General features: G+C 40.6%; 1 protein-coding gene across 2 annotated transcripts; it reads left to right on the forward strand.

Annotated features, from left to right (window-relative positions):
* Window positions 1-606: 606 nt before the first annotated feature.
* On the forward strand, window positions 607-18872 carry PCNP (PEST proteolytic signal containing nuclear protein). 2 transcript variants are annotated; one of them, XM_017869512.1, is made up of 5 exons: window positions 607-786; window positions 5720-5934; window positions 11507-11581; window positions 16267-16322; window positions 18732-18872. In XM_017869512.1, exons 1-5 carry the CDS (start codon window positions 660-662, stop codon window positions 18856-18858), a joined length of 600 nt encoding a protein of 199 aa, XP_017725001.1. In that variant the 5' UTR covers window positions 607-659; the 3' UTR covers window positions 18859-18872. The 2 variants fall into 2 exon arrangements, with proteins under 2 accessions (XP_017725001.1, XP_017725002.1); XM_017869513.1 differs by lacking the exon at window positions 16267-16322 and having other exon boundaries at window positions 626-786.
* The last annotated feature ends 8681 nt before the right edge of the window (window positions 18873-27553 follow it).

Raw genomic sequence — 27553 nt, forward strand, 5'->3', positions numbered from 1 at the left:
TGCAGACTGTAGGAATCCACTAAAGGTTTCTTAGTAAAGCAAAAATTACTGCAGTCTGAACTTGACGTAGTAGTTTCTCAATTTGGTAGAAACACCCTGTAGAAAAAGTAGCTTTACAGTTGGCTACCTGACTTGGACAAATTACTCTCTCTGGCCTCAACTCTCACAGCTAATTGAGAGAATTCTATTATTTGGACAATCGCGGTGATTAAACGAGTGTATGAAAGGCGTCTGAAGCTAGGGGGCGCTAGATAAACGCTGATTTCCCCTTTAAATAGGGAAAAAGAATGCGGGCTTTTTGTTTACATAGAGTTGGCCGGCATACGTTATCCAGCAAGGCCGGAACGGAAGACCCTCTCAGCCTCAGCTGCAACCACACCTGGGTATGCAGAAACCTTCTAAGATCCCAGCGTTTCCAGGGAGATGCTCCATTTCCCCTCACTTCTCCGGACGTGTCGCTGGACCATGAAGACCTCACTACCCTCTAATAAAGTCCGTAGCCAGCACTCCACGTAGACCGCCCAACCATCCCAGCTCTTCCTTCCGAAGCGGCTACTCAATGACATCACAGTCACTTCCGTTTCCGAAGGGGGGGGGCCTCTTTTCATTCTTCGGGACCGCTCTAGGCCGCCACCACGCCGGCTGGCCCCAAAAACTCAATGGTTGCTGGGCGGGGTCGTGACGTCCTTGGCGTGGCTGCAAGGGAGGCCGCGGCGGGGAAAATGGCGGACGGGAAGGCGGGAGAGGAGAAGCCTGAAAAGTCGCAGCGAGCTGGAGCCGCCGGAGGTGAACACAACCCCAGCGTCGCGGGCAGCGTGGGATGCTCCGGGCCTTTCTTTGAGCTCCCCAGGGTGGGGGGAGTGGGGTGGGGCGAGAATGGGCGGACCTGGACCTCACCCGGCCAGGTGCTGGGCCCAGACCTGCCTCGGGCACGCCCGGTGCGGCCCGCTGGGCTCCTGGCCCATATCGCCTCCTTGCCGGGGGAGAAGTGGCCACCGTTCGTCACCTCCTGGCCCCAGCGGAGGCCCTGATTCCGAGGAGAAGGGAGATGGGCTCCAGAAAGGGAGACCGAACTCGGGGTGGGACCAGGAGCGGCGGTGCAGGAGCCGCTACCGCCACACCGGAGACGCATATCACACAAAATACACACACCGGAGACGCTCATGAGACAAAACATACACACAGTGCGAGCCACCGAGTAGTTGCCGCGGGAACTGGCCGCAGGCCGAGTTTCTGACGGTGCCGGCCTCTCACTTACACGCAGGAGTTAATTACGCTTGCTGCTCTCTTTCACTGAGGAGGTGGACAACTCCGGCCTGCTCTCTTTCCTTTACTTCCAAGTTTAATACTGCCCCTGTGACAGGGTGGGCCGAGGTGATGGAGGGGAAGAGGAGTGCCTTTGCCTGCCCTCTGGTTTAAGCTGTGGGGTCTAGGGCTAAGGTTTGCTTGCTTTTCTTTGGAGTATCTCCCTTAGGCTGTTGCCAGCTGACCGCTTGCCAGATACTTAGGCGACTAAATAGTCTAGCGTGACTCTTCCTGTATTTTGTTACGATGTTAAACTCAGGTTACAGCTATCCTTATTCTGTCCATTCCACTCCCTAAATTCGGGTCTTGTGCGTTAAGGAAAAGAAACATGTAATCTCTCCAGCCCTCTCTTTGCACTTAATAAGACAAGTGGCTTAACACGTGCGAGCTGTTTAAAATGTTTTTAGAATATTTTAAACATTATTCTCTATTCTGACCACCTCAGTTAATCATTCCGGAAATTATTTGAGAAAATAGAAACGATTAATAGCATATTAATAGGCCACTAGTAGACCTACTAACATGTTTCATGTGAATTGCCTTGGGAACAAAAATTATTGAAAAGATTAAGTGTAATGTTAATTACTTTGGACCCAGGATTTCCTTTTTAAAAAAACATGTACGGTTCTGTTAAGCTGAAACTCCATCTCTCTCTTTCCCCTCCCCACGCCCAGCTTTTTTGTTGTTGTTGTTGTTGTTGTTGTTGTTTTTGACTAGTAAAATACCTTATGAAAGAACAATTTAAACTATCTACTACTTTCTCACTAGTGAATTTTTTTCCCAAAAAATTTGTCTTGGAAATTGTGGGATAAAATTACATAAAAATATTAAAGCAGTTTGAGGAAAAGCAAAAAAATTTAGAAGTAGTTTGAGGAAAAGCCTGAAGCATCTTACGTGTTGACTTTAAGGCCATCTCATTAACTGTCTTGACCGAGGGTAGCAGATGTGTTTAATGTGCTGTCAAAATGTACCTTGAATGTCATCATAAATCCACTGTATAATTTATCTGCCATTCTTTTAGTTGAGGGTTATTAGTTGTACAGTATGAATATTGATGTTTCCATTTTAGCATGTGGGGAGAAATAGTATAAAATTACTTTGCTAATTGGTATCAGAAAAATTATTATGGTCTTTTTCTTGGTAACTTAGAGTAAGTAATATCCCTTAACTTCTACATAATTTGTCTCCTTGTGGTTACAAGAAAGTAGTGCTGTTACATTTAAGCCATTTTTGAATGTCAGATATTTTTAATGAAATTGTGCAGAGGAATAATTAAAATATGTTATACCATGGATATTGCTAAATTGGTAATTTTGTGGCAGATAGTCACTTTTTTGAAAACACTGTCAAGTTTGTCTTACGGGCTTAACTAGAGAATGTTCTGAATTTTAATTCCTGGTTGAGCAGTCTACTGATTTGGAAGTATAAGTATTTTTTTATGAGTAGTTTCCATTAATTTTTTGTTGTTTTTTTTTTGAGATGGAGTCTTGCTCTGTCGCCAGGCTGGAGTGCAGTGGCACAACCTCGCCTCACTGCAAACTCCACCTCCTGGGTTCAAGTGATTCTCCTGCCTCAGCCTCCCAAGTAGCTGAGGCTACAGGCGCGTGCCACCACGCCCAGCTAGTTTTTGTGTTTTTAGTAGAGATGGGGTTTCACCATGTTGGCCAGGATGGTCTTAATCTCTTGACCTCGTGATCCGCCTGCCTGGGCTTCCCGAAGTGCTGGGGTTACAGACGTGAGCCACCGCGCCTGGCCAACATTAATTTATGTCTGTGAGAGAAGCTACTTATTTGAACTCCCTGCTTTAAAGAATAGGGTAAAACTTTGGTAGTTTTTTTTCTCCACTCTTTGGTTATATCTGTGTAGCTCTTTGAAAAAATGTTGGGAGAAATAATGTTAGGAAAAATGTTGAAGAAGAGCTAGTCATACATAATCATGGCCATCTCAAACTTGTTTGGTTACACCAAGAACTGCGTCAATGAAATTGACATTTATTATGCCAGACGCTAGTAGGGTCTTGAACACCTTCTCATTTAGGCTGCACACCTCTGTGCATACTAGAGAGGTAGCTCTGCCCTTCTTTCAAAAAAGGAAGCAACCAGAATGCAAATGGATTATGAAGGGTACCCTTATGGACTTAAACTTTCTTATTAGGTAATTTTTTCTTTCTTTCTTTTTTTTTTTTTGAGATGAAGTCACGCTCTCTCGCCCAGGCTGAAGTGTAGTGGTGTGATCTCAGCTCACTGCAACCTCTGCCTCCTGGATTCAAGTGATTCTCCTGCCTCAGCCTCCGGAGTAGCTGGGATTACAGGCGCTCGCCACCTTGCCCATCTTAATTTGTATTTTTAGTAGAGACGGGGTTTTGCCACGTTGCCCAGGCTGGTCTCAAACTCCTGACCTCAGGTGATCCACCCGCCTCAGCCTCCCAAAGTGCTGGGATTACAGACGTGAGCCACTGTGCCCAGCTTACTAGGTAATTTTTTCAAAGTAACGTGCCTTTGTGCTCTAAGGCTCACCCCTCTCCAATTAGTCAATGAAAAAAAAAATGCTAGTACCATGTGTAATTTTATTTCATATTAATTATACATTTTATTTGCTCAATACAAATTAGATAAAATTCCTTTTATTAAAATATTCCTTAGTAAAGAATCTAGTGATTTACTCTTTTATCCATGTTTTATGTTCTAAATTGATAAGTGATTTTCTCATTTTTAAAAAAACTGATCATGTATTTAGTCATTCTTTAGTGTATAGATGGTTTCTACATATAAAGCCAGCAGGTTTTTTGTATGTTTCTCTGTTCCAATGTGTAGAGCCAAAGAGATTTTTATTTTAACTATGTGTCAGTCACAGGAAAGTAGTTATTGTTTGGGTTTCACTATGAAATGTCATACTTTATTAGAACTACAAATAGAATACAGAATAAAATTAGCATAAGTGCTTTTAGTTATAAACTGAGACTCTGACAAAACTGCATCATACTCTTTTCAAAGATATTCTGTGCTTTGTAAATTGAGTTCCATTTTCAGCTATTGAATAGCAATCTTGATTCTTTAATTCTTCAGGTGCTTTTGTGATTTTATATATAAATAAGAGAATGGCACCTCAAGCAACCATGTCAGTGCTATCTTTGTCTTTTAGGGAAATCCCAAAACATAATCCTGCTTAATTTCCCTCCCCTATACTGACTTTACAACTTTTACTCCTTGTCCAAAGAGAATAAAGAGTTTCTTTTATTTTTCATCTAAACAGAATCAAATGTTTTGTTCAAAGTACTTATTAATCTAGAGACCCCATTATTCCAAAACTATATAGATCTAGATCTGTAGCCTCTGATCTTTAATCCTTTGCTTGTCAGTCTATTTGTGTTTGACTTTTTTTCTTCCCGTTCTAACTCTGTGTCCTGCTTTCTTAACTGTTATCAAGGCCATCTTTTGGAGCATCTTCTTTTTCTCCATAAATAAACTCTTGATCCAGTGTAGCAGAATACATCCTATATGGTGAACGGGCAAACTGGGGAAAGAAAATAAAATTTTTAATGATCAGCCAGCCTTCTTCTGTCTTATCGCCTGATATGTTCTTAGTCTTACATAACAGACCCAAGGAAGTCAGAATGTGAACTAATTTCATCATTGACTTCATACAAACAGAAGCAAAATTAGCAAGACATTTTGCCTTCCAAACCTACATATGTATGCCTTCTACTGTTTGAAATTATGATTAACTCATCTTTCATGAAAAAATCTAACATATAAACCAAAGTAAGATTTTTTTTTAATAGTTCTTATGGGTAGCTTAAAACAGGTAATAACCAAATTGTCAGAGTAGAATTAAGAGGGAATGACCTTGAAGTTCCTTTTCAACTCCTAAGATTGAGATATACATGAGGAACACATCACTCAAGAAAATAACTAGGCTGTATTAACATTGTCATTTGGGAAATAATGGGCCTGTTTATAACTAGGTACTTTGTATGATTATTACTGCATTACTGAAGAATATTATAATTTGTTATCCAAGTGTATTCTTTTACCACGTGACTGATTTGCTCACAAACTACTAAGTGTAAAAGATGTTAGATAGATCTGATTTCTAAAAGCAAAATCCCACAAATAACCAGATTATTGTGCAAATTGTAGTGTTTAGTTGAAGGGTCTTTACTTTTTGTGAACTCTGTGTTTATAATTTTAAATTGCTCTGTATTTGATGCTAGTTAATTCGTGGGAGCCTCTTCTACTGCCACACACTCTCAGTTCCTGCTGTATACTCTAACAAACAGTGGAAGAGACTGGTGGGTCAGTAGGTGACAACTGCAGAGGTATCTTCTTTATAACGATGCTTTTTGAGGTTGCTGCTCCCATCAATCTGCTAAGTAAAAATAGCTCATCTTGGTAAGTTGTTTCGACTTCACCAGGACCTGAAGAAGAAGCAGAAAAACCTGTGAAAACTAAGACTGTTTCTTCCAGTAATGGAGGGGAAAGTTCCAGTCGCAGCGCTGAGAAGCGATCAGCTGAAGAAGAAGCTGCCGACCTCCCAACAAAGCCTACAAAGATCTCCAAGTTTGGATTTGCCATAGGTAGTCAGACGACAAAGAAAGCATCAGCCATATCCATCAAACTTGGATCAAGTGTGAGTTGTTATTTCATATATGATGTTTATAATGGATCTTAAGGATTTGCTTTGGAAATGTGACATTTACTAGGTTATGGTAAATTAAGGGTGAAAAGGTACATTGTTTGAGAACTGATCTTTGACCTATGAACTTAGATGATCAGCGCCCTGTTTAAGAAGGGTCTGAATGAATTTTATCTCAATAAAGCTGGTAAGAAACAAAGATTTGGAATATTAGAAGGAACAACTATTATAGGGAATATGATTTATAAAATAATAAACTTAGAATTTTTCTAAGTTGGCTGGGCACAGTGGCTCACACCTGTAATCTGAAAATTTTGGGAGGCCAAAGTGGGAGGATCATTTGAGCCCAGGAGTTTCAGACCAGTCTGGGCAACATGGCGAGATCTATCCCTACAAAAAATAAAAATCTTTTTTTTAAGTTGAGCAAGTCCTCTGAAAAATATTTTCAGAAAGATTTTCCAAAGTTTATTTTTTTGTCTTTCAGTGCCTGTAGTATTAAAAATAATACTGAGAAATCAGTTATTTGTATCTTAAAAGATTAATATTAGTAAGGTATTGCTTAGTAAGATCTACCTAATTATCTTACTTTGGAACTACAAATGGGTAGTCTTTTACAGGTCAATATTTGATCCTTTGTTTTAAGATGTAAGCCTTAGATTAATACTTATTAACCATGGAACCTCTGGAAGTGTTTGAAATATTAATTTGAAGCATATGAAGTTGTAGATATTTGTTTCTGACCTATATGAAAATTTCATAACCTTCAACCAAATGGATCTCTTATTTAAGGGAAAAGGAAGTTACTTAAATAGTGTATTGCTGTTGGCTTTGGAAAATGGTTACATTCTTGTGTGAGGAGAAAAATCCTGAAATTGCCTTTGAGTTGGTTATTTGTATCTGTGCTGTGAAAGTTAATGCTCAATTGCCAGATGTGTATAACTTTATTCTACATTAGATGTTTATTCAAAGATCTTAAAAATATGGTCTGGAGCAGTCAGTATATTTGGGCTATTCTCATTTTGCAAAGCTATTATTACTTAGAATCCCCACCCTCACTCTGCTCTGTTTTCCCTTTTTCTATTTCTATTTTTTTAAAAATTCAGTCTGGGGCTGGGCGCAGTGGCTCAAGCCTGTAATCCCAGCACTTTGGGAGGCCGAGATGGGCAGATCACGAGGTTAGGAGATCGAGACCATCCTGGCTAACACGGTGAAACCCTGTCTCTACTAAAAAATGCAAAAAACTAGCCAGGCGAGGTGGCGGGCGCCTGTAATCCCAGCTACTTGGGAGACTGAGGCAGGAGAAAGGCGTAAACCTGGGAGGCAGAGCTTGCAGTGAGCTGAGATCCGGCCACTGCACTCCAGCCTAGGCGACAGAGCGAGACTCCGTCTCAAAAGAAAAAAAATTGTCTGAACAAAAAACATTGAGCTTATCACATCATTACTTCATTACTCTATTTCTGTATTTCAGCTGATTCTTTTTGTTTAATATGTACTTATAAAGCTTGTATAGACCTAACTGCATAAATATTTAATGTTTTTTGATAGGCAGTATATTAAATATATATTCTCAGGTGTACTTCTACTATAGATGGTCCCCTTGAGAATAGATTTTACTGTGCATGAACATAGTCCCTAAATCTAAATCCCTACTCTTTCTTTTTTTTAATTTATTTTTATTTTATTTTATTTTATTTTATTTTTATTTTGGAGATGGAGTCTCTTACTCTGTCATCCAGGCTGGAGTGCAGTGGCGCAATCTCAGCTCACTGCAACTTCTGTCTCCTGGGTTCAGGCGATTCTCGTGCCTCAGCCTCCTGAGTAGCTGGGACCATAGGCGCACGCCACCACGTCTGGCTAATTTTTGTATTTTTAGTAGAGAGTGGATTTCACCATGTTGGCCAGGCTGGTCTCAAACTCCTGACTTCAGGTGATCCGCCCACCTCGGCCTCCCAGAGTGCTGGAATTATGGGCATGAGCCACCGAGCTTGGCCCCTCTTTCTTTTTTTTTTTATTTTTTTAAGACAGTTTCACTCTCGTTGCCCGGACTGGAGTGTGGTGGTGCGATCTCAGCTCACCACAGTCTCTGACTCCGGGCTTCAAGTGATTCTCCTGCCTCAGTCTCCCGAGTAGCTGGGTTTACAGGCACGCACCACCACCCCCTGCTAATTTTGTATTTTCAGTAGAGACGGGGCTTCTCCATGCTGGTCAGACTGGTCTCGAACTCCCGACATCAGGTGCTCTGCCCGCCTCAGCCTCCCAAAGTGCTGGGATTACAGGTGTGAGCCACCGTGCCTGGCCTACTCTATAAATAATTGACATGATTACTGATTTCTGATAATTTGGGGTGGGAGGGTTATATTTTGAAAAAACTCAGTAAAACCAGTAAAACTTTTTAGTTTTGGAAAACAAATCTGTTTTTATAAAATAAACTGCAAGACTGGGTGTGGTGGCTTACATCTGTGTTCCCAGCACTTTGGGAGGACAAGGTGGGTAGATCACAAAGTCAAGAGATTGAGACCATCTTGGCCAACATGGTGAAACCCCATCTCTACTGAAAATACAAAAGTTAGCTGGGTGTGGTGGCATGCTCCTGTAGTCCCAGCTACTCGGGAGGCTGAGGCAGGAGAATCGCTTGAACCTGGGAGGCAGAGGTGCAGTGAGCCGAGATCACGCCACTGCACTCCAGCCTAGCGACAGAGTGAGACTCTGTCTCAAAAATAAAATAAGATAAACTACAGTGTAAACACAGTCTTATGGGGGGATGAAGTGTAGAATATTAAGAAATAATTGAAAATGCTGGATTGATTATATTATATGAAGATAGTTAATTTGCCAGCAAATGCTTATTTGTGTCCACGACATTAAATATATGACATCTTTAAAAATTAAGGGTGTTTCTAGAGTTACTGTGCATACGACTGAACATGTTGTATTCCTTCAAAAGAAAACACTATTTTTTAAAAAATGTGTGTGATATAAAAGAAGGGATGGTTAATTTTGTTTCAGCAGGTCAGAGAAGATTTTACTGATTAAGTGATCTTTGAGTTGGACTTAAATGTAGGCAGGAGCACAAGGGCATTTCATGCAAAGGCGGTTATGGTACATTGAGAAAATCATTAGTATTTGGACAGGGTTTGGTGGGGAAATATATTGGTAAACAGCCCCCAAAATTAGACCATGGGACAGAATTTAAGAACTTTTATTCCATAATGAGTCTCAAGACTTAAACAGATTTGCGTCCCAGAAGCATCATATGTGGTACCATATAGATGGTTAGTAGGAAGAGGATGCAGAAAGTGGGGGGGGCCAGGTGCAGTGGCTCATGCCTATAATTACAGCACTTTGGGAGGCTGAGGCAGGATTGCTTAAGCTCAGTAGTTTGAGACCAGGCTGGGCAACATAGTGAGACCTCTTCTCTACAAAAAATAGACCTCTTCTCTACAAAAAATAAACAAGGTTGGGCGCGGTGGCTCAGGCTGCTAATTCCAGCACTTTGGGAGGCCAAATCGGTGGATCTCTTGAAGCCAGGAGTTCGAGACCAGCCTGGCCAACATGGCAAAACCCCATCTCTACTGAAAAATACAAAAAATTAGCCAGGCGTGGTGGCACACACCTGTAATCCCAGTTGCTTGGGAGGCTGAGGCAGGAGAATTATTTGAACCCAGGAGGTGGAGGTTGTAGTGAGCTGAGATCATCCCATTTCACTCCAGTCTCGGTGACAGAGCAAGACTGTGTCTCGAAAAGAAGAAATGAGCCAGGCTTGGCAGGGTGCACCTATAGTCCCATCTCCTTGAGAGGCTGAGGTGGGAGGATCACTTGACCCAGGGAGGTCAAGGCTGCATTGAGACAAGACTGCACCACTGCACTCCATCCTGGGTGACAGAGTAAGACCTTGTCTCAAAAAAGAAAGAAAGAAAAGAAGGATCAGGAGATGTTTTTTGTTTTTTGTTTTTTTGAGACAGAGTCTCACTCTGTCACCCAGGCTGGAGTGCAAAGGTGTGATCTACAGGCGTGCATCACCACCATATCCAGCGTGTGTGTGTGTGTGTGTGTGTGTGTATTTTTAGTAGAGAGAGGGTTTCGCCATGTTGGCCAGGCTGATCTCGAACTCCTGACCTCAAGTGATCCACTTGCCTAGGCCTCCCGAAGTGCTGGGATTACAAGCATGAGCCTCTGCCTGGCCAGGAGATGTATTTCTGACAGTAGTCCCGGCAGGTAAATGCTAAGGATCTTAAGTTAGTGTGATGGCATGATTGAAAAGGCAGAGGGAGAATTAAGTTTACTTAATAGATGTCTAATCAATAGGACCTTACAAGTTGAGGAAAAGATTTTCTGGTTTGAGTACTTATGAACACTGTGAAACTAAAGTACCTAGGGGAGCTCCTAAGTGGAGCTGCCCAGTAGGCAGATAAAATTTTTTTTAGAGGTAAGGGACCTGCTGTGTTGAGCAGGCTGGCCTGGAACTCCTGGTCTCAAGCAGCCCTCCTGCCCCAGCTTCCCAGAGTGTTGAGATTGCAGACGTGAGCCACTGTGCCCGCCTGGGTATCTGTATCTTCTAAATGGGGAGCAGCAGGAAAGGGAGAGAGACAGAACAAAAGGTGGGAAAATTAGAAGAATAACCAGTAAAAAGCAGTGTTACAGAAGCGAAGGAAAGGGTGTTTTTATTTTTTAATTTAATTTTTTTTTTTGAGACATTCTCACTCTGTCACCCAGGCTGGAATGCAGTGGCGTGCTCTTACCTCACTGCAACCTCTGCCTCCTGGGTTCAAGCGATTCTCCTGCCTCAGCCTTCCAAGTAACTGGGATTACAGGCGCTCACCACCACACCTGGCTGTTTTTTTCTATTTTTAGTAGAGAGCACCTTGGGAGGCTGAGGCGGGTAGATCACTTGAGGTCAGGAGTTCAAGACCAGCCTGGCCAACATGAAACCTCGTCTCTACTAAATATACAAAATAAATTCGCTGGGCATGGTGGCACACATCTGTAAATCCCAGCTCTTCAGGAGGCTGAGGCATGAAAATCATTTGCACCCAGGAGGCACAGGCTGCAGCGAGCCGAGATTGTGCCACTGCACTCCAGCCTTGTCAATGGAGCAAGACTTTGTCTCAAAAACAAAAACAGAAAACATAGTATGAAGAGATGGTTTGTATTAATTATGTTTATAGGCCTAGGAGCAGAAAGCTGGCTAGTGCAGAAAGATGATTCATGATTCCTTTTATGCTTTCAAGGCACATTGTATTTAATGTTACTATGGGAAGGTATTACTAATCATTTTCTCTTGCCTGTACCAAGTACCCCTTAGGTAAGTGATATTGTAGATCCTAACTAGAAAATATTTTGTAGGAGGGCAACAAATGAACACCACAAGTTAGTAAAGTAAAACATACCTACTGATAATCCACATTTTTGAAAAGAGAGAATGGATTTGTCCAAAGTATTGAGTTTGTTACTATACAAATTTCTGTGGAAATATAAAGTTAAATCTTTCAAGATAAATTATTCATATCATTAAACAAGCTTGTATAAATGTTACTTACATGATATTCTTTTAATGTTTCTTCTTCAGAAGCCTAAAGAAACTGTTCCAACTCTTGCTCCAAAAACTCTTTCAGTAGCAGCAGCTTTTAATGAAGATGAAGATGTAAGTTGATATCCAGTTTTGTTTTTTTACTTTAACCAGTTATTTAAGGAAGGTATTAGTGGCAAATTATAGGTTATAATAGTATTAATGAATTTTCTTTATAATAGTTTTGTGTGTGTGTGTGTGTGACATCCATAAAACTGGATGTTCTATTTTGCATTTTATTTGGTTGTAGGATTATTTTAGAATATTGTTGACTTCGGGGGCAAGAAGCTTAAGGATGAAATCAACAAATGCTTATTATGAGTAATTTGTGCTAGGAAGTATGTAGGATCCAAAAAAAGAAAAATTAAATACTGTTGCCTTAATAATTTTTATAGTTGGGGTCTTCAGTAATGATACATTATGCATGCATTCAACTTTAAAAAGCCAACTGTTGGCTGGTCGTGGTGTCTCATGCCTGTAATCCTAGCACTTTGGGAGGCTGAGGCCAGTGGATCACTTGATGTCAGGAGTTCAAGACCAGTCTGGCCAATATGGTGAAACCCCATCTTGACTAAAAATACAAAAATTAGCCAGGCGTGGTGGCAAGCGCCTGTAATCCCAGCTACTCGGGAGGCTGAGGCAGGAGAATCACTTGAACCCAGGAGACAGAGGTTGCAGTGAGCCAGGATCACGCCACTGCACTTAAGCCTGGGCAACAGAGCAAGACTGTGTCAAAAAAAAAAAAAAAAAAGCTATTGTGCGCACTTCCCATATCCCTAGGAGGGATAACAAATAGTGCAGGTCATTCTGCCAGAAGTTCAACTCAAAAAGCATGTGGTCCAGAATGAGCATGAGATGCTTATCTGACTGTCTCTTAGTCCCAGTTTCCTCATGCCCCTCACAATGTCGCTACCTTCCCATGTTATGAATGACAAGCGTAATTCTGACTGATGTTATGAAGTTTCAAGCGTAATTCTGACTGATGTTTTTGTGTTAGACTCTGACATTAAAAACCCCCACTCATGATGTGACGTCATTGTGTAGCAATTAAGTGTTTCAGGATACATCAGTAGTTGTTCCCAAAAGCATATGTGGGCGTATATTCGTGTGTGTGTGTGTGTGTGTGTGAGTGTGTGAGAGAGAGAGTCTCTCTTTGTTGCCTAGGCCAGAGAGCAGTAGCATAATCACAGCTCACTGTAGCCTTGACTTCCCAGGCTCAAGTGATCCTCCCACCTCAGCCCTCCAAGTAGCTGGACCATAGGCATGCCCCATGGTCAGCTAATTTTTGTATTTTTTGTAGAGTTTCACCATATTGCCCAGGCTGGTCTCAAACTCCTGGGCTCAAGTGATCCTTTGCCTTGGCCTCCCAACATGCTGGGATTACAGGTGTGAGCCACCACACAGCCATATGTTCTATGTGGATAAGACTTTTATATTCAGAGGACTGGAGTGATTTGGGAAGAATATATATGAAGTAGATACTAAAACATTAGGCAGGGTTTTAGTGAATCAAGAAGTAACTTTCGTGGCCGGGTGCGGTGGCTCACGCCTGTAATCCCAGCACTTTGGGAGGCTGAGGCGGGCAGATCACCTGAGGTCAGGAGTTTGAGACCAGCCTTAACATAGAGAAACCCTGTCTCTACTAAAAATACAAAATTAGCCAGGTGTGGTGGTACATACCTGTAATCCCAGCTACTCAGGAGGCTGAGGCAGGAGTATTGCTTAAACCTGGGAGGCGGAGGTTGCGGTGAGCCGAGATCGCACCATTGCAGCCCAGCCTGGGCAATAAGAGTGAAACTCCATCTCAAAAAAAAAAAAAAAGATATACTTTTGTAAGCCAGGCTATCAATTTTCAAGTCACAAGTAGTAAATACCGAGTAGCTGCATTTGACTGAACTGGAGAGTTTTGTAGAGGAATTTTGAGCAAGGATAAATATGGAATGATAGAAGCCCAAATCAATAAGCAGAAAATGACTACAGTCATCAGTATATTCTCTCTCAGACTTTCACTCATTCTATCCATTTGAGTGCTTTCTGTATGTTAGCCACTGTGATGTTATAAAGATAAATCAGAAACGTTCACCTAGGAACTCAACCTAGTAGGGCAGACTTAAATGTAAAACAGTACAAGATAAAAATCTAAAGTACCTGAATAAATGATACTGTGGAAATTGAGAAAAGGAGTAAAGGCCAGATACTAGATGCAGCAGCATGTGAAAGACCACTAGACTGGCAGTTGGAAGAACTGAATTAAGTTTGAGAAGCACTGACTTAAATAATATTTAAAGTTCTTGGCATCTCTAACAATCTTAAGAAATTGGGTACCATTTGATTCAACCCATTCAGATATGTGCAGATTGTAGGAGGGAAGAATAATACAGGATGCAGGGAATACATACAAAAGTGCAGAGGTTGGAAATTGTAAGCACCTACATTACAACAATGGCTTACTTCGAATGCCTAACAATTTAAATATCTTTTCACATTATTTTACCCTTAATTTGTGAGTTGTGTGATATATTTATTCATATTTTGAAAATGGAGAAATTGACCAGACGTGGTGGCTCACGCCTGTAATCCCAGTACTTTGGGAGGCTGAGATGGGTGGATCACGAAGTCAGGAGATGAAGACCATCTGGCTAATATGGTGAAACCCTGTCTCTACTAAAAATACAAAAAATTAGCTGGGCGTGGTGGCATGAGCATGTAATCCCGGCTACTCGGGAGGCTGAGGCAGGAGAATCGGTTGAACCCAGGAGGTAGAGGTTGCAGTGAGGCAAGATCGCGCCACTGCACTCCAGCCTGGGCAACAGAGCAGGACTCCATCTCCAAAAAAAATGAAAATGGAGAAATCAAGTATGCCTGAGCACATGCCAGTGCACACACATGTTGTCTTTTAGGTCTTCTGGTTTCTTGTTCTTTGCATCATACCCTACTGCTTTCCCTGCTTTTAAATAAATTTCGGGTGCATTTAGACAACGTTCATTCTGCTGTGACAGTAATAAAGGATAAACTGTCTCATAGATTTCAAAAACACATGTATCTGAAATCTTCCTTTTTTTTTTTTTGGAGATCATAATTAAGTAACCTTAGGTATATATTTGAGTTTGAAATATACTGAACAAAGAGGGTAGCCACTTAATTAGTTAATTTTGAAATTTTAAAATATTTTTCCAGTTGTTACATATGTGTAGTCTCCTTTAATTTGGACAAATTCTTGAGTCTTTCTTTGTATTTCATGGTGTTAACATTTTTGAAGAGTACAGGCCAGTTATTTTGTATAAACCCCCTCAATTTGGATTTGTCTGATGTTTCCTCATGATTAGTTTCATGTTTCTTACTTCAGGCACAGATACCACAGAAGTGATGCCAAGTTATCAATGCATCATATCGGGGAGTACATGCGGCCAATATACCCCATCACTAACAGTGTTAACTTCGATCATTTGGTTAAAGTGCTGCCTGCCAGATTTCTTCACTGTCAAATTACTATTCTACCTTTTGTAATTGAAATTTATTTTGTGGGGATAGGCTTTGAGAATATGTGAAAATAATATGATTGAGAACGTTTACTCACTAGTGTTAACATCTGTTGATGATTCTCGCCAGAATTATATGATAAGGTTTGCCAAATGATGATTTTTCTGATTCCGTCATCCTTTCTGCATCTATTAACTGTCTATTACTGTAAGGAAGAGCTTCTTATCACACTTAAATTTTATTTATTTAACTGTATACTCATGGAATCTTACTTTATTCAATAGGTTATAATGCTCAGATTGTCACAGATTTAACCAGTAGAAGCCCCTTTAAGCTGGATCAACACCCTTTTAAAAAGTAGTAGTCAGCTAAGCAGCAGCATTTATATGTGAAAATTTACGTTTGAAAGGAACTTTCCCCACAATTTTCAACAACTATAAGCATAGAAAAAGTAAGAAATGAGCTCTCTTTTTCTCTTTTTTTTTTCCGAGACAGAGTTTCGCTCTTGTCACCCAGGCTGGAGTGCAGTGGCATGATCTCAGCTCACTGCAACCTTTGCCTGCTGGATTCAAGCAATTCTCCTGCCTCAGCCTCCTGAGTTAGCTAGGATTACAGGCACGCACCACCACACCTGGCTAATTTTTTGTATTTTTAGTAGAGATGGGGTTTCACCATGTTGGCCAGGCTGGTCTTGAACTCCTGACCTCAGGTGATCCACGCACCTCTGCCTTCCAAAGTGCTAGGATTACAAGTGTGAGCTACCGCACCCAGCCAGGAATGAGCTTTCAAGATGTCTTTATTGTAATAGATATTTTTGAGGAGCAGTACATTAAAGTGGTTAAGAACCTTTGCTTTGGTGTCAAACTCTTTTGCTGTTCATTCGCTTTGTTTCCTTGAGTGAGTTAACTTTGTTACCTCACCTGCAAAATATGAATGATGATAATCTTACCTCCCTCATGCGATTATGTTAGGATTTTTAAGAGATAGGACATATAAAAACATTTAACACGATGTGTAGCATTTAGTAGCTAAATGGTTTTAGTTCTAGAATGTTTGTTTTTTCAGCAGTTTTTTTTTCTTTATGCAAAATCAGCACCCTAGAAGACAGGCATTTATTTTTTAAATGTAGTTAAGGTAAATAACTCACTAATTTTCTCCTTTTATCAAAATTTACAGTAGTGAAAATGCTAAAAGACTTAGATATAAAATTTAGCATATTAGTAATCAGGAATTTAATAAGTTTGTATGCAGTTATCGTGGTTTACTTACTTTTTCTTTAGAGTGAACCAGAGGAAATGCCTCCAGAAGCAAAGATGAGGATGAAGAATATTGGAAGGTATTATAATTTTCATAAATATTATAGAAAGTTACAAAGGTGAATTAAGAACAAAAATAACCTGCACATGATTTCTTAGAGTTCAGATTTTTCTTTTTTGTTGTTGTTTATATTTTTTTAATTGTTTTCTTTTTTTGGCAAGCACTAACATAAAGGAATGTTGAGGCTTTTCTTGTGCATTTGGGCAGAACAGTTTTTAAAAGCATTTTCTGTGTACCAGATGATTAATTAGGATTTTGAAGATGAGTAAGACATGGATCAATCCTCATGAAGAAAGATAACTGTAATTATTCTGTGAACTATCGCTGATCTTATTTAGTCTCGCAGTTAGAGAAAATGAGTATCATAAGACATAACAATATTTTAAGACTACTTCTTGACTGGGTCTTACTCTGTTGCCCAGGCTGGAATGCTGTGGCACAATCACAGATCACTACAGCCTTGATCTCCCACGCTCAAGCGACCCTCCCACCTCAGCCTCTCAAGTAGCTGGGACCACAAGCATATGCCACCACACCCAGCTGATTTTTTTTATTTTTAGTAGAGACAGGGTCTCACTGTGTTGCCCAGCCTGGTCTCTTAACTCCTGAGTTCAAGTGATTTCCCCACCTCAGCCTCCCAGAGTGCTGGGATTACAGGTGTAAGCCACCACGCCCAGCCTGTTTTTTCAAATAAGAAATAGCTATGAGAAATGTTTCTGATTTCAAAATTTTTCCTGGTACAAAACAAATGGCTTTCAGTCACTTCAGTTTTTTTAAAAAATTTTAAGTAGAGACAGGATCTTGCTATATTGCCCAGGCTGGTCTCAAACTCCTGGCCTCAAGCAGTCCTGCCTCAGCCTCCCAGAGTGTTGGGAGTATAGGTGTGAGCCACCATACCCAGCCACTTCACTTATGATATCATTTCTACCACTTTATCTTACATTTCTTTTTTTCTTTAATGACTTAGATGCCAAATACCAAAATAAGACAAATGAAAGTATTTTAATTTTCTCTATTGTTGCTGTTGTCATGGAGATAACATTAATTTTACGTTAACATGATGTTCAGTTTCCTGTCTGTATGCATTAGTGGATAGCTTAGAGATTAGTAAGAAAGTTTTAATTCCACATCAACCCTATACTGTGTCCCCATTTCTTCCAAATGTATGAACCCACAAAGAACTGAGTGCTAAATCTTTTTCTTTTTCCTAATTAATTACCAGTATGATAATGCTAAGTGCTAAATCTATACACAGGCATAAGTTTTCAGACTTCCATTATGTGATTCAAGTAGAGTCAGTCCCATTGGGTACCTGCATGCCTTCCTTTCATACTGAGCTTAAAGTTGGAAGTACATGTGATGTTGTTGTCTTGCCTAAACACCTAGCACATATATTAATATATTTAAACATAAATAATTGAAGCAGAAGTTCACAAAATGACACTGAACCTTTGTATGTGTAATATATCTTCATGTTTTTCTTCTATTTCATTTTTTACAAATGCTGGTGGCCAGCTATCACATTGACTTCATAATAGTATTAATAGGTTACAGGCAACCGGTTTTTTTTTTTGTTTTGTTTTGGTTTTGGTGGGGTTTTGTTTTGTTTGCTTTTTTAAGATAGGATCTAGCTCTGTCACTCAGGCTGGAGTGCAGTGGTGTGATCATAGCTCACTGCAGCCTTGACTTCCTGGGCTCAGGCAATCCTCCCACCTCAGCCTCCTGAGCAGCTGGAACCACAGGTGCACACCACCACACCTGACTGATTTTTTAATTTTTTGTAGAGACAGGGTCTCACCATGTTGCTCTGGCTGGGAGGCAACAGTTTTTAAAACTAGTGGTTGCCACACTTAGCTGTGTATCAGAATTACCTTAAATGTTTGTTAAAACTACAGATTTATCCCCACCCCCAGTTTAGGCCTGCTGGATCTGAAATTCTAGAACTGTGTCTGTGAAGTGTTTTTTTGTTTGTTTGTTTGTTTTTTTGTTTGTTTGTGATGAAGTCTTGCTCTGTTGCCCAGGCTGGAGTGCAGTGGCGTGATCTCAGCTCACTGCCACCTCTGCCTCCCAGGTTCAAGCAGTTGTCCTGCCTTAGCCTCCCAAGTAGCTGGGACTACAGGCATGTGCCACCAAGCCTGGCTAATTTTTGTGTTTTTAGTAGAGACAGGGCTTCACTATGTTGGCCAGGCTGGTCTCAAACTCCTGACCTCAGGTGATCCACCTGCCTCGGCCTCCCAAATTGCTGGGATTACAGGCATCAGCATTGTGCCTGGCCTGTGAAGTGTATTTTTAAAAAGCTCTGTAGGGGCTTCCAGTGTTCAGTCTGTGTTTATAATAGGTGCTAAACAAACCTGTATTGAATGAATCAAAATCATAACCTGAAAGGCTTTATATAGCATTTTAAATAAATTTTCTTTCTTTAACGCAGGGATACACCAACATCAGCTGGACCAAACTCCTTCAATAAAGGAAAACATGGGTTTTCTGACAACCAGAAGCTGTGGGAGCGAAATATAAAATCTCATCTTGGAAATGTCCATGACCAAGACAATTAAATGATGTTTTGAAATTGGGGTGTGGGGTAAAGAAATCAGAAATGGTACCTTTTAAGAATTGCATATTTTTTTAGACACAACTATTAGCACATTAAGAGGGAAGCAAAAGTTATTGTCTATTTAAAACTGCAAGCAGTTACTCTCTTAACTCCCTTATTACCCAAACTTGTCTGGCTCCCAGGAACAGCCTTATAGAGAGAGGGAGTATTGTATTGGGAGGAAAATGTTACTGAACTATTCACTGAAAGTAAATTTAGATAAAATACAGCTTTTTTCCTTATGGGCATTTGTTTTGTTTCAAGTCATCATAAACTAGGTATTGCATTGCTATCAGTGGATACAGATGCTTAGCTCTTAAAGAATTTTTTTTTTTAATGTAAACTGTTGAATATTTGAAATAGCCCACTTCACCTTAATGGGTCTTGTCTATCTTCATTAGTCTTCAAAGAAAACCATTTGCTACCAAAGTAAATCAGTATTTTGAATGTGCTTCTCTTGTTTTTTGTTTATTAGCTAGTTCCTGTAAGCATTTCCACCAGAACTTGAGGCAAATCATAAGGAAGCTGTTTCTTTTAAAACACAAACCACCACCAAAATTTAAATGTACATATTGCTTAAATATTTGGCTGTTTTATTTTAAAAGGTATAAACACCAAAAAAAAAATAATAATAATAACATTGTATGAAGATGGAAAACAAGAAGATGCACTTTCTGTAGCCTTGTCTAAGGATTTAAATTACTAACTTGTGAACTCCAGTTTGAATTGAACTTAACTATCGGCTTTCTTACTAGTAAAATTGTATGGTTTATGTTAAATGCGTACGTATTGACCAGCGGCCTCTGAAAAGCACATTTTAGATACTGAAATTGAAGGAAAGAAAATGCATCTTCAAACATTTTTTGGAATCTCACCACATGTACTTTGTTAGATTTGTGTATTGTAGGGTGTTTGTTTTGTATTTTGTATTGTATATGAACTTTTTTTAAAATGTGACAGTTAAACACATCTTTAAAAGCATAGTCACAGACAAAAGAAGCATACAGTATAAAATTTCCTTGAAAACTCCTACAATATTATATTTGGAGGCAGCTTCAGATTGTTTTATTGGTGGTAACTGCTTGCTGAGGTCTTTTAGTTGGTAATAACTCCAGAGAAGCAGCCTGTGTATATTCCTAACATTTTGTTCACTAGCATTTAAGTTTAGAATAAGCCCAAGTAAAACGATGGAAATGTATATAGAACTCTTAGTTCTTACATGATTTAATTATATCAAGATACATGAATTTAACTTACTTTAATGTAGGCAAACTATCCTTTTTTTGTCCATTTTCCTATTTGTTAAAATAACATACCTCTCCTACGTATTATTTTCTTGACCCAAATGAAATATTAACCTAAGGTCAAGCTGGGAGAGAGAAATGACTGAGATGAATGTCTTTACTAAAGTACCAATAAATTTGTCAAACTCAATAGTGTGTTTACTTTCTATTCCATTTAATTGTTGCTTACTGGTTTTGTTTTAAAGTTAAGACAAATGTCAAGTGTTGCTCTTGTTCGTATTGTTGACCAAAGTAATGGGGGATTTAAAATTCTGAATTACTAGTGTCTGCCTAGCTCAGCACCGAGTTCTATAGCATTACAGAATCTCAGACTGAAGAAGACTTAATCCTCCTCCAGTGCCAAAGGATTGTCTGTCCTGTCCTTTAGAATCCTTGTAAGAAATCAAGACTTAATCCTTCCTCCAGTGCCAAAGGATTGCTGTCCTGTGCTTTAGAATAATCTTGCCAAAGCTTTTCTTGACAATCACAAAAATTAAGAAAGTTCTTTTTTTTTTTTTTCTTTTTTTTTGAGACAGTCTCACTCTGTTGCCCAGGCTGGAGTGCAGTGCAGTGGCACGATCTCGGCTCATTGTAACCTCTGCCTCCTGGGTTCAAGCAATTCTCATGTCTCAGCCTCCCAAATAGCTGGGACTACAGGCGCATGCTACCACACCCGGCTAATTTTTGTACTTTTAATAGAGACAGGGTTTCACCATATTGGTCAGACTAGTCTCGAACTCCTGACCTCAGGTGATCCACCTACCTTAGCCTCTCAAAGTCCTGGGATGACAGGCGTGAGCCACTGCGCCCAGCCTAGAAGCTTTTCTTTTACTAGTGTCTTCTGTCCATTAACCCTACAAATGGATTTAGACCATAAAGAAGAAAAAATGTAATCTCACTTATACTTAATGGCTTTCTTCAAATATTTGAAGTTTCTTTTTTTTTTTTTTTGAGATGGAGTCTCGCTCTGTCGCCCAGGCTGAAGTGCAGTGGTGGGATCTCAGCTCACTGCAAGCTCTGCCTCTCGGATTCACACCATTCTCCTGCCTCAGCCTCCCGAGTAGCCGGGACTACAGGTGCCCACCACCACACCCGGCTAATTTTTTTGTATTTTTAGTAGAGACAGGGTTTCACCTTGTTGGCCAAGATGGTCTCGATCTCCTGACCTTGTGATCCACCTGCCTCAGCCTCCTAAAGTGCTGGGATTACAGGCGTGAGCTACCGCACCCAGCTTGGTCTATCATAATTTTTTTTAACCCCAACATAACATGAACATGCCAACTGACCAAAATCAGTGTCAGATTTATACTTTTTTTAGCAGATCTGTACTTTTTTAGCAGATTTATACTTAATTTTTTATATATAGAAAGGTTATTTTTCCTATAGCTCTATTCCCTTTTCCTCACTTTTGTATTATTATTATTATTATTATTTATTATTATTATTATTACTTTGAGACAGAGTTTCGCTCTGTCACCCAGACTGGGGTGCATTGGTGCAATCTTCATTCTGTACAACCTCTGCCTCCTGGGTTCAAGAATTGCTTCAACAATTCTGCTAAGGCAGCAATTCTCGTGCCTTAGCCTCTCGTGTAACTGAGGCTAGGTAACAGGCACCCACCACCACACCTGGCTAATTTTTGTGTTTTTAGTAGAGATGGGGTTTCACCATATTGGCCAGGCTGGTCTCAAACCCTGGACCTCAGGTGATCCACCCACCTCAGTCTCCAAAAGTGCTGGGATTATAGGCATGAGTCACTGCACCCGACCTGTAGTATTACTATTAAACATGTATCTATTAATGATATGACCCCAGCAATATATTATTATAATTATTACTTTACCATTACCATTTTGTTAGCCCAATATAGCTTTGCTGTCACTAACCTCTTTGTGTAGTTATTATATTACACATACTACATTCTATGTATTATTGGCTCACCTATACATTATATACATATTTTATACGATGCATGTTAAATTAGTTAAGAAAGGAGAATGATTATACATTTAACCTGTCATAATTTCATTATTACTTTTACCTGTGCTTTTTTTTTTCAAGTGTGGAGTTGAATAATCATCTGTGTTGACTGCTTTCAGCCTGAAGAATTTCCTTTAGTATTTCGTTAACACAGATCTGCTAACAATTTTTCACAGCATTTGTCTGTCTGGTAGTCTTTATGTTATCTTATTTTCGAAAAATACCTTGCTGGATGTAGGACTTTTGGTAGACACTGTTTTGTTTTTTCCTGTGAGCATTTTGAATATGTAATCCCACTACTTTCTGCCCTTCATTGTTTCTCCTGAGAAACCATCTGTTAATCTTACTGGGATTTCCCTGTAAGTGATGACTTGTCTTTCTGTTGCTTCTTTTAGAATTTGATTCTCATTTTTTTTTTTTTTTTTTTTGAGACCGAGTCTCACTCTGTCACCCAAGCTGGAGTGCAGTATCGTAATCTCAGCTCACTGCAAGCTCCGCCTCCTGGATTCACACCACTCTCCCGCCTTAACCCCCCCAGTAACTGGGACTACAGGCTTGTGCCTCCACGCCTGGCTAATTTTTTGTATTTTTAATAGAGATGGGGTTTCACCGTGTTAACCAGGATGGTCTCGATCTCCTGACCTCGTGATCTGCCTGTCTTGGCCTCCCAAAGTGCTGGGATTACAGGCGTGAGCCACTGTGCCTGGCCTAGAATTTGATTCTTATCTTTGCATTTCAGCATTTTTACTATGATGTCTTCTGGCATTTATTTGTGTTTATCCTTTTTGGAGTTTGTTGAGTTTTGGATGTATAAGTTACTATTTTAAATAAATTTGGAAGTTTTCAGTTATTATTTTTACAAATATATTTTTCTGCCTCTTTCTCTCCCCTCTCTCTGGTATTCCTGTTACGCACGTACAGTCGTGTGCTGCATAATGACATGTTGGCCAACAATGGACCACATAAATGATGGTGGTCTCATAAGATTATAATGGAGTTGAAAAATGTCTAGCACCCAGAGATATCACAGTAATTGTAATGTCATAGCACAATGAATTATTCACGTTTGTGCTGATGCTAGTGTATGCTGCACTGTCACACCTATAAACGTATAGCAATACAGGCTAGGTGCGGTGGTTCACGCCTGTAATCCCAGCGCTTTGGGAGGCCCAGCGCTGATGGAGGTGGCTCAAGAGGTCAGAAGTTCGAGACCAGACTGGCCAAGATGGTGAAACCCCATCTCTACTAAAAATAAAAAAAATAAAAAAAAAAAAATGGGCGCTGTGGCAGGTGCCTGTAATCCCAGCTACTCCAGAGGCTAAGGCAGGAGAATCGCTTGAACCTGGGAGGTGGAGGTTGCAGTGAACTGAGATGGTGCCACTGCACTCTAGCCTGGGGAACAGAGCAAGACTCTGTCTCAAAAATAATAATAATAATATTTTAAAAAATTAGCTGGGCATGGTGGTGGGCGCCTGTAATCCCAGCTACTTGGAAGACCGAGGCAGGAGAATCACTTGAACCCAGGAAGTGAGCTGAGATCATGCCACTCCACCCCAGCCTGGGTGACAGAGCGAGACTCTTTCTCAAAAAAAAAAAAAACACACATGGCCAGGCGCAGTGGCTCACGCCTGTAATCCCAACACTTTGGGAGGCTGAGGCGGGCAGATCACGAGGTCAGGAAATCAAGATCATCCTGGCTAACATGATGAAACCCTGTCTTTACTAAAAATACAAAAAATTAGCCAGGTGTGGTGGCAGGTGCCTGTAGTCCCAGCTACTCGGGAGGCTGAGGCAGGAGAATGGCCAGAGCCAGGGAGGAGGAGCTTGCAGCAAGCCGAGATCGCGCCACTGCACTCCAGCTTGGGCAACAGAGTGAGACCCTGTCTCAAAAAAAAAAAATTATAGCAATACAATTATGTACAATTCATACTTGATAATAAATGACTATATTGCTAGCTTATTTATTTACCATACTAGTATTTTTATTGTTGTTTTAGAGTGTACTCCCACTTATTAAAAAAATTAATTGTAATACCAGCCTCAGGTAGGTCCTTCAGGAAGTATTTCAGAAGGCATTTTTTTTTTTATCATAGGAGATGATAACTCCATGCCTGTTATTGTCCCTGAAAACCTTCCAGTGAGAAAGTATGTGGAGATGGAAGAGAGTGATGTTGATGATCTTTATCCCATGTTGGCCCAAGCTAATCGGTGTGTTCGCGTCTTAGTTTTTTTTTGCTTTTTTTTTTTTTTTTTGAGACAGTCTCAAACCGTTGCCCAGGCTGGAGTGCAGTGGCACAATCTCAGCTCACTGCAACATCTGCCTCCGGGGTTCAAGCGATTCTCCTGTCTCAGCCTCCTGAATACCTGGGATTACAGGTGCCCATCACCACACCTGGCTAATTTTTTGTGTATTTTTATTAGAGACAGGGTTTCACTATGTTGGCCAGGCTGGTCTCGACCTCCTGACCTCGTGATCCACCCACCTTGGCCTCCCAAAGTGCTAGAATTACAGGCGTGAGCCGCCGTGTTTGTTTGTTTTGAGATGGAGTCTCACTCAGCTGCCCAGGCTGGAGTGCACTGGTGCTATCTTGGCTTACTGCAACCTCCACCCCCCCGGGCTCCAGCAATTCTCCTGCCCCAGCCTCCTGAGTAGCTGAGGCTACAGGTGTGCACCACCACACCCAGCTAATTTTTGTATTTTTAATAGAGACAGGGTTTCACCATGTTGGCCAGGATGGTCTTGATCTCTTGACTTCACCATCCGCCCACCTCAGCCTCCCAAAGTGCTGGGATTACAGACTTGAGCCACTGTGCCTGGCCTGTGTCTTAATTTTTAACCAAAAAAAGTTTAAAAGTAAAACAAAGAAAATATAAAATTTTAAAATAGGAAAAAATTTGTAGAATAAGGATATAAAGAAGGAAAATATTTTATACAGTTGTATAATGTGTTTATGTTTTAAGCTGTGTTATTACAAAAAATTTAAACGTTTAAAACATTAGTTTATAAAGTAAAAAAAGTGTAGTAGGCTAAGTTTATTATTGAGGAAAAGCAATTTTTAATAAATTAGTGAAGGCCTGATGTGGTGGCTCACACCTGTAATATTAGCACTTTGGGAAGCTGAGGCAGGAGGATTGCTTGAGGCCAGTAGTTCAAGATCAGCCTGGGTGATATAGTGAGACACTATCTCTATTTATTAAAAAATACATAAATAAATTTAGTGAAGCCTAAATTGTGGATGTTTAAATAAGACATGCTTCTTTGCATGTCTTTAATTTTTATTGGACACTGGACATTTTAGATAATATAGTATTTATTGTAGCAACTCTGAGTACTGGTCCCCTATCTTTCTCCCTCCGAGGTCTGGTTATCTTTATTTGCTTGTTTATGTGTCTAGTGGCTGGCTGTGTTATTTTAGTGAAGTCTGTTTCCCCTTCCACAGTCTAAGGTGCAGCACTGAGTATGCTCACAGTCAACTTGAGATGATAGTGATTTCCAGAAACCTTCTTCCCTTGTCCCTGATCACCCCCAGCTGTTAAACTCCTCTCATTGATGGCTAATTGCTCAGTTGTTTTGAATAATACTAAGGGCATAAACAAATTGCTCTACAAACTAATTCATGGAGAGTTTCTGAGATCAGTGTTTGACATTTGTTCTGATTCTGGGAGGCCTTCTTCCAGGTTTTGTTTTGTTTTGTTTTCAGATGGAGTCTCATTCCATGGCTCAGGCTGGAGTGCAGTGGTGCAATCTCAGCTCACTGCAACCTCTGCCTCCTGGGTTCAAGTGATTCTCCTGCCTCAACCTCCCGAGTAGCTGGGATTACAGGTGCGGGCCACCATGCCCAGCTAATTTTTGTATTTTTAGTAGAGATGGGGTTTCACCATGTTGGCCAGGCTGGCCTCGAACTCCTGACCTCAGGTGATCCACCCGCCTTGGCCACCTGCAGAGATTACAGGTATGAGCCACTGTGCCTGGCCACTTCTTCCAGTATTATTCCCTAGTTCTCTCCTACAAACAATCAGGTCTGCAGTTTATCCTGTAACTTGAATTTCCTCCCAAGTACCTTTCACCTGAATCTCCATCATGCTTGGGTGTGTCCTTAGATTTATATACATTTTTTTCTTTTTTTTTTTTTCTTGTTTGCTTTTTTTCAGTCTTTACATTTAAATATGTCCAAACAGTTTTAAAAAAAATTAAAGTGAGTCCTTTGGGAAGAGATTAGAATCTCTCTGTTTTACAGCCTGCTCCTCTCTTCAGGCAAAATATCTGAGCCAGGATTCTGGAGGTGGAGGTGGGGACAATAGAGAGTTTCTGAGTGACAGTCTTGCTTTGCAAGCTAAGCACAAGATGCAGCAGCCTGAGGTCCTCTTTTCTTTCCTCTCCTGGTGTGGAACCGCCACTTCGCGAGTTTAAAGAGGTCTCAGTCCTCTCATCACACTTTGTCCAAGGTGGAACTTCCATTCTACAAGTGAGGGTTGGGTGGGGAAAAAAAAACAAACACTTAACTATGCATACCCAGGACTTAGTCTCAGCAACAGGTAGCTGGAGGGGGCAGGATAAGAAATACTGACATCCTTGCCTGGTGCAGTGGCTCACATCTGTAATACCAACACTTTCTCTTTTTTTTTTTTTTTTTGAGACAGTCTTGCTCTGTCGCTCAGGCTGGAGTGCAATGGCGCAATCTCAGCTCACTGCAACCTCCATGTCCTCAGTTCAAGCAATTCTCCTGCCTCAGCCTCCCAAGTAGCTGGGATTACAGGCGCCCACCACCATGCCCAGCTAATTTTTGTATTTTTACTAGAGACAGGGTTTCCCCATGTTGGCCAGGCTGGCCTCAGGCCATCTGCCCTCCTCGGCCTCCTAAAGTGCTGGGATTACAGGTGTGAGTGACCTTGCCCGGCCTGTAACTCCGTGTAACACTGTGTTGCCCAGGAGTTCAGGACCAGCCTGGGCAACATAGTGAGACCCTGTCACAATAAAATAGTAAATAAAATAAATAAAATAAAATACTGACATCCCTATTCTCCTGGGAAGACAGCTCTCCACCTGGGAGCTGGTGGGAGAGGGAGCCCTGTGTTTTAGGATATAGCAGTCTGGAGTGGAGTCTTCACCTCACTGAGTTGAGATGGGAGAGGGAGGAGTGAGCTTGATTAAAATACCACAGACCCTTGCCTTTCTTAATGAGTTTTCACAGGTTGTCTTAAATAGATGTTTTTTCTTTTGCTGCTTGCCCTTAGGCTGATGATCACAGGCTTTAAATGGTTGGGGTTTGTTTTTGTTTTTTATATAATTTTTGCCAGGTACCTTGAGGAACAAGTTAGTGGAGTTCCTCATTCTTCATACCATAAGTCTATGTTTTTTTTTTTTTTTTTTTTTTTTTTTTTTTTTTTTTTTTT

The sequence above is a fragment of the Rhinopithecus bieti genome, unplaced genomic scaffold, assembly GCF_001698545.2.
Source record: "Rhinopithecus bieti isolate Rb0 unplaced genomic scaffold, ASM169854v2 scaffold_4640, whole genome shotgun sequence".
Taxonomy (NCBI): domain Eukaryota; kingdom Metazoa; phylum Chordata; class Mammalia; order Primates; family Cercopithecidae; genus Rhinopithecus; species Rhinopithecus bieti.